Below are 7,759 nucleotides of genomic sequence, written 5' to 3'. Positions count from 1 at the left end.
GAGACTCACACATTCAACAGGCTGCTCGACAGTTAACAGCTTGTCTCTAAGAAGTGCAATTTTTCTGAGAATTGTGAAGGTTCGTTTTACCGAAGGTGGCATTAGCCAATTTAAATTTTTAAATGTAGTTTGGTGAATGACTTCAGCGTCACAGTTTAGCTCGTAGAAATGAAGTTCAGTGTTAAAACTTAAATTAATTTAAATTAAAACGGCAAATGTGACATTACGAAACAACTCAGCTGGTTCTTCAGGACAACTTAGAGGTGCTTTATTTCCGTTTTATTCTCCTGTAAACTTCTTGCATAAAGAATTCTCCATTAAAATACATAAACAGTGGATTAATTAAAATATAAAGCTATTAAGTGAGGTCTTGTTCAACCAGCTAACACAGTAAATAGCTGCTTTTATTCTTGATAAATCTACAGTAGAAATCCAACATGAGTAAACGGTGAGATCATAAGTTTTCATCACATTCAGTTAGATACAAACCAGCAGGTTTACAGCAAAATAAACAAGAATGTTGGAGATTAAACACTTTAAATATTTGAGCTGTTTCTGATCAGCTGAAATGATCCTGATCAGCTGATGATGTCATAACTGTGACTGGACCAGTTAGAGATTGATTAGACATTATGTCAAAGGTGTGATGTAAAACTCTAGAAGTGAAACGTCTCATTGTGGGCCGACTATATCAGATGGACGGCCAGATTTGGTCCACGGGCCTGTGTTTGACTCGCACTGCTACAGCGTTTCAAGGAAAAGTGTTTTTGTAGTTGTTCTTTTGACGTCAGCCTCTGACTCTCTGCTCAGTCGTCATGGAGGCCACAGAAAACAGGTTCGCTCACCTGCTGCAGCCAATTCGAGAGCTCACCAAGAACTGGGAGATCGATGTGGCGTCCGAGCTCAACGACTATTTAGAGGAGGTAAACACCACTGTTTGTTTGTTTGTTTGTTTGTTTGTTTGTTGACTCATATGAATCAACATCACTGTAAACGTGTCTGCGAGAGAACAACAAAACCAGATTCAGGAGATTCTGTTTCAAACCTCCACTGAGAGACCAGAGACGGACAGTTCAGGAGCTGCCTGAGAATCTTTCTTATTTTAAGTTTCCTTCAGTCTCACAGTGATCAGTGATGGTGGTCTGATTACCCATGATGCACTGCAGACAGGAGCTGCTCACACAGTTCATCTGCTGTTAAAGGGATAGTTTGTCTAAATGTGGACAGATACAGGCTGAAAACAGGAGAGGACCTGCAGCTCACAATTGTAATCTGTCTGTCTCACACACATCTGTGTGCTGACATGTGTCCATCAGACTCAGTTCAGTGTGAGCTGATGAAGAGCAGTTCCACAGAGGAAGATGATGAACAGACTCAGGTGTAACCTGTGTTCACCTGTTTGCAGTTGGATGAGGTGTGCATCACGTTCGATGGAGGGAAGACCAGCGTCAACTTTGCAGAAGCAGCGCTGCTGATCCAGGGCACCGCCTGCATCTACAGCAAGAAGGTGGGTGAATGGGGCGGAGCTAGGCTTGGATTTAGGCTGACTTGGACTTTATTAATCCCACAGTGGGTAAATTTAGTTGTTACAGCAGCAAAGAAACACAAGAAGGTGCACACAAAAAAAGAAATATACAATATACATATATATAAAGTAAGATAATTAAAAATAATGATAAAAAAAAAATAGGAGCAGTGAATAAGTTAATACACATGCACACACACAAACTATATATCCAAAAAAACATAAAAAGTTAAATAAATAAATATGGCTAGAGGTCATGTGAGCGCAAAGATGCTCTTACTGATTGTCACCATGTGTGTTTCAGGTGGAGCTGCTGCACAGCCTGGTGTACCAGACTCTGGAGTACATCAACTTCAACAAGAAGAGGTGAGCTCTGCCTCCAGGGCTCAGTTCATTCAGGAGGATTTCATTTCATGTTCGATGTCCTGATCTTTTGTTTTCTCCTGACAGACGTAACAAGGAGGCATCAGCGTCCGAGGAGGACGACGGAGCGTCGAGCCACCACCATGCTGACGACATGGACGAGGTAAGAAACCAAACCACACGATAATTACAGATATTTATTAAAATATGTTTCTGTCAGAACGTCCAGATAACAAAGTCCTCACTCAGCAGAATGACAGCCGTAACTCGAACGTCTTAATGGAGCTTTAATTGACAGTGTTTTTAATGGATTTTTTTTTTTAATTAAAAAAAAAAAAATCTTTTACAAATGCTATGTTTCAAACCTCACAGCTGTCCCAGGGCATTCTGGGTAACATAGGCTGTGTTGTCTGTGTCCTCAGTTCACTCTGCTGGACCTGGAGGCTTCAGGGAATTGTCAGTCATACGACTGCAGCTCAGTGAGTCCGTTTCCTGTCTGACCGCTCTTCATCATGACCTGTAACTGATTCCTTTTCCTCACCTTCCTCCTCCGACTGCCAGTGTGACTCCTCTTCCTCCTCCTCCTCTTCCTCCTCAGACTGTCAGTGTGACTCCTCTTCCTCCTGAGTCTCTGATCCCTCCTGAAGCCTGTGAGAAGCTCAAGCTACCGCTCATCAGGTGAGATATTATTGATCGGTATGGTGAAGAGGAGGATGTTCTGTTTGTTCTGTGTGGTTCTGGTTCTGGTTGTGGTCTAAGTGTCTGGTTCTGTGTGACCCAGTGTGAAAGGGGAGGTTCTGTGTAGCCAAAAGGATTTCCGGATCAACCAGTTCCTGCCGGGTGATGAAGATCTGATCCTGCTGACTCTCAGGTCCGCTGCTGCTCACTTCCTGTTGGCACATCATCATCATCATCATCATCATCCTCTTCATCCTCCTGCAGACTCTGTCATCCAGCAGCAGCAGCAGCAGCAGCAGCAGCAGCAGCAGCAGCAGCAGCCTGGTGCGTCTGACCTCTGACCTCACACTGAACCACCCTTCATCATCATCATCCTCTTCTCTACATTAGATCTTTGCTCTAGTGCAGGACCTTCCTCTGACTGATAGTGATAGATATAGATTATTGTTATTGATTTTTGATATGAATATAAATGATTGCCATAAATTATTGTTAGACATAGGTTATTGACATTAATTGTTGATTGTCTCCTTTTTGTAGCTGCTGGTGATGAAGATGATGGAGGAGGAGCTGCAGAGGACAACATGGAGGTGGATGACGACACAGAGCAGGTGGACAGACACCAGGTGAGTCTGATTGATGAGCAGTTTGTTTGTTTGTTTGTTTACATGCTGCTTTGTCCTCCTGTGACCTCCATCCCTCAGAAACTGTCTGCAGTGCCAACATCCACAATCCCTGTGCTGATTTCGTCTGATGTCTGATTTAATGTGATGTTTCATCAGTGTTGATTTAAATGTTTCAGGCTGTGACTGAAGCTCGTCTGTTCAGAGAGAGACGGCAGGTTGAAGGAGACACACAGAGGAAGGGGGAGGAGCTTCTACCTTCTGTAAGTACACAGATTCATCACCATCATCACAATATCACATGATCATAAAATTGACACTACACAATATGATTTTTTTTTTTTTGTCTTTATCTTTACAATAATAACTTTTTTTTGGTCAAACAACATTTTTACTCTGTATTTAAACTTTTTTTCCTCATGAATGAATTAGTTACACAGCTTATTTTCCAGGAAATTTAGTTCTGTCTCGTGTTAGACTATTTGAATTAGAATATGTTGTTTGGTTTTCACCTATTTATCAAATATATTAAGAATTTATTTCTATATTAGATGAATTATTAACTTTAGTAAGTTAACTATTGCAGAAATATGACTTTTTCCTCACAAATTTGTAACCTTTTGTCATAAATTGCATTGTAATTTCCTAAAATTATGTCATGATATTAAATTGGTGTAATTTTTCATCTTTTCTGTTAAAATTATAACTTGAAATGTTTTCTTTCTAAAGGGACTTCATTCTTTGTGAGTCTTTTGTCTGAATATTTTGTTTAAAACTAAATAATGAAATTATTAATTTTTTTCTTTTGACATATTTTTCTCCTCTGAAACCTCTCAGATGTATGTTATTGTGAAATGAAAGGGTTAATGTGTGTATCCGTCTCAGGTGGATGTTTGGAGGTTCCACGACCTGTACGCCGTCGTCGGAGAGGACAGACCCTTTAAACCAGGTAACCCTGGCGACTGTTAGGTGTGTAGACAGGCCTGAGTGTTACAGAGCGCTGATTGTGTTTCCTCTTTATCTTCAGGGAAGTGCTACAAGGTTCCTGACGGGCTGGAGGACCGGGGGAAGAGGAAGAGGAGGAGAGGCGTGTCCCTGCAGGACTTCAGGACCTGGTTCAGCGGAACCTGTAAGAGCGGTGCTGCAGTCTGGAAGACTTTACACATTGGGAGGGGCTTAATCAGTGTTTACAGTTTACTGTCTGTTTACTTCCTGTTTACTTCCTGTTTACTGTGGACTGAGGAGTGTTTGTGTGTTCCAGTCGATCCTCCGCAGCAGAAGATGAAGAGTGGACCGAAGTTTACAGGTGATATCAAAGATCAATAACTATCGATTGATTGAAAACAGTTTCCAATGAAAAGATGTCATTTTAATAGAAGAAAGTAGTCTAATATCCATAGATGAAGATGATTATAGACTGATTGATTGTAGATGAAGATGATCCAGTCTTTCTGATAGACTCTGATGATGTTTCATGGTTTTATTGACGTGTTTTTCCTTCCAGACATGAACTACATCTACCTGAACACTCTGAAAAACAGACTGAAGACTCAGAGGAGAATCAACAGGAGAGCTGTAAGACTTTATTTATTCAACACTGATCCATCAACTTCATCACAGCTCCTCTTCATCACAGCTCTTCACTCCCGATCATCTGTCAACCCGACTCGGGAAGAAACATTGTATTTAAAGGATAAAGTTTAATGACTGCTGATCAAATCAGGGACGAGAAATATAAAGTGGAACAGAAATGAAACTTACATGTTGTCGTGTTTTTAGCATGTTAATCTGAACATGGGCCGACTCTTCACATGATCCTGTTAATGATGCGTGTGTGATGTCACACAGGGGGTGGTGGTCTCTGATGAGGAGCTGAGGAGGACCTTTCTGCAGCCGGAGGAGGCGGGGCAACAGCAGCAGCAGGGGGAGGAGCCTGTGGATGGGTTCAGACACACCGACCTGCTGGGTACCAAAAATAATGAAATCACAGACGTACCAGATTAATTTAAACACCTGATGGTTGAGTTTGAGTCTCCACATGTGAAAAATGTAACTTTTTCTTATATCATGGGAACATCACCATGGTTACGGCTGGCTTCATCTTGTCAGCATTAGTGTTAGCATTAACAGCTGATTGAAAAGCCTAACAATAATTATAGTTTTTACTGTTTGTGGCTCATAAATGATGGCGATAAGCTGATTGTTGCTGTTTTTTTGTGAGTTTCAGAGTGAAAACACACGTTAAAATGAAATGTGTGAAAACTTGACACCACATTCAGCTGAGTCTTCAGACTTGAACTGTTTCAGTGTGACAGTATCATGAAGCACCTTCAGCTCCAGTGTTGCACTTGTTCTGTTTATAACACAAATCTTTTAAAGGTGGAGACGACGACGACAACTCGGACAACGAACAGGGAGTGTTTCCTGATGATGTTCCTGCCGAGTTCAGAGGAGGAGACTTCATCTCACCTGGTACACACCTGCAGATGAATACACAAACATCTGTTTACTAGTTCAGTATCAGTAAAAACTAGAGAGTCCTGAGGACACCACAACAACCCAATCAGGAACATCCTGATCAATACGTCTGACCATGTAACCTCCTGTTGTAGAAATACTCACATCAGACCTCTAATGTGTGTGTGTGTGTGTGTGTGTGTGTGTGTGTGTGTGTGTGTGTGTGTGTGTGTGTGTGTGTGTGTGTGTGTGTGTGTGTGTGTGTGTGTGGGGTGGTGGGGGGGCACAGAAACTCACACAGGTGAACTGAGTTATGAAGATCTGGTGAAGCTGCGAGTGGTAAGTGATTAATAACATTATCAATACATGTGATGTCATCTGTTGATCAGTGATGTTTCTTATATTAAACTATAAACATGATTCACTGATGACTGATCAATAATGACAGTTTGATTGACAGCTGATCAGACTGATAGATCCTTCTCTGTTGCGTTCAGGAGCAGCTGGTGGTGAACAGTCAGGGCTACGTTCAGGAGACGGCTCTGTCCCGACGGGTCAAAGACTGGGAGGACATGATCCGACCGGAGCTGGTCCTGCAGGTACAACCTGATCAGACTGCTTCAGTTTGGATCCGACATCCGGGCCACTTCCTGTTTGTTTATTTGTTTGTTTGTTTGTTTGTTTGTTTGTTTGTTTCAGGATGCTGCTCTGAGTTTAGACCTGATCTCTGTCACTTCCTGTTTTGTTTTTTTCTTCCAGGAGCAGCGCCCCCCACTGGACATCCATGAGTTTGGCGATCGGATTGTGGCGGCGCTGGGCGCTGTTGGCGGTCGCAGGACGTTGTCGTCCATCGTTCACGGTTTGGACAACATGGAGGCCTGCAAGTTCCTGCTGGCTTCACTGCAGTTGGTAAACATGACTCTCTGCTGCTGATCAGCTGATCACTGCAGCTTATTGATTATTGACCACATCTGTTTGTTGTCAGGCCAACGACTACACGGTGGAGGTGGACAGTGCTGCAGGTCTGGAGGACAGTTTGGACACGATGGGTCTGACTCTACTGAGCACGGTCAGGGCGGCGGACAGATTCAAAACCTCGGCGGTCTTTGACCTAAATACTGCTTGAGTCTCAGCGACCATCGATAACCTGCTGCTCCTCACCGCTGCCCTTAGGAAACGAGCTGGAGCTCTCCGAACTGTCAATCAGGAAATGTTTCTGATAATGTCTCCAAGAAATCTGTCTTTAAAATAACAATATTTGTAATAAAGTAATCAACTTCAGTCTGCCTGCAGTTCATGTTTCTGTCTGTCTGCTCTACAACTGCTGATAGTAATTCACATTTAGTCTGTACTTTATATAAGTTTATAGGTTAGAGGTCATAACCAGAAATATAATGGCTCCATAACTCCTAGAGGAAAGGTGGTAGTGCTCTGTAATTTGGTGTGTGATTGTCAATAGGCCCCTCTTATGCCTTTAAGGTTTTGTCCCTCCTGTGGCATAGATGCCATAGACCGCCATTCATACAGTTAGGAAGAGAAGGCTGATCCCCCCCCCTCCATCTGAATGAATGGATGGGAGGTGGAGCGCAGTCCTTCCTCCCGCCCCGCCTCGCCTCGCCTCGCCTCGCCTCACCTCACCCCACCCCACCCCACCCCACTCCCTCCTGTTGTGGATTTTGTGGGTCTAGTGTGTCTCTGGCCTGGCCAGGCCAGGGGGCGGGTTTGTCACCTCTGATAGCGGACAAGGATCCAATTGTGAGCTGTGCTCACGATGGATGGGGAGAATTTTTTGCTATTAAAAGGTCAAATAAAATTAATGTAAGTGAGCTGGGTAAAGGGTGGAGAAGTAAATCCAATTGTTGTAATTTTTTTTTTTCAAAAAGGTTGTAAAATTAATTTCAGGTAAGTATTCCCAAAAAATATTTTTATATGTATTTATGTGTGCTCATGTCTTCAACAAGCTGCCAAGCTTGTTGAGCAACACTAAACTCTTCACTGACGTCACTGAGTAACTCACACGTGCTGTGATCATAAGATGATAGACATCATTAATAATATCAATCTGGTACTTTACTACATTGTTAACAGTGTTAAGATTTCTCTATTAGTTCAT

General features: G+C 42.6%; 1 protein-coding gene across 1 annotated transcript; it reads left to right on the top strand.

Moving 5' to 3' along the window:
* Nucleotides 1–586: 586 nt before the first annotated feature.
* Nucleotides 587–6,921, top strand: ncaph2 (non-SMC condensin II complex, subunit H2). The gene is made up of 19 exons (XM_069145416.1): nucleotides 587–923; nucleotides 1,406–1,507; nucleotides 1,830–1,891; nucleotides 1,976–2,051; nucleotides 2,311–2,367; nucleotides 2,487–2,566; nucleotides 2,670–2,890; nucleotides 3,107–3,192; nucleotides 3,369–3,452; nucleotides 4,075–4,138; nucleotides 4,217–4,318; nucleotides 4,451–4,495; nucleotides 4,694–4,764; nucleotides 5,038–5,155; nucleotides 5,569–5,661; nucleotides 5,936–5,985; nucleotides 6,144–6,245; nucleotides 6,406–6,555; nucleotides 6,632–6,921. The coding sequence occupies exons 1-19, from the start codon at nucleotides 816–818 to the stop codon at nucleotides 6,770–6,772; spliced, it is 1,812 nt and encodes a 603-aa protein (XP_069001517.1). The 5' UTR covers nucleotides 587–815; the 3' UTR covers nucleotides 6,773–6,921.
* Nucleotides 6,922–7,759: the final 838 nt, after the last annotated feature.

The sequence above is a fragment of the Embiotoca jacksoni genome, unplaced genomic scaffold, assembly GCF_022577435.1.
Source record: "Embiotoca jacksoni isolate LCO1_2020_lvr unplaced genomic scaffold, fEmbJac1.0.p SCAF_125, whole genome shotgun sequence".
In the NCBI taxonomy this organism is placed as follows: domain Eukaryota; kingdom Metazoa; phylum Chordata; class Actinopteri; family Embiotocidae; genus Embiotoca; species Embiotoca jacksoni.
This window is presented reverse-complemented; position numbering and strand designations above follow the sequence as displayed.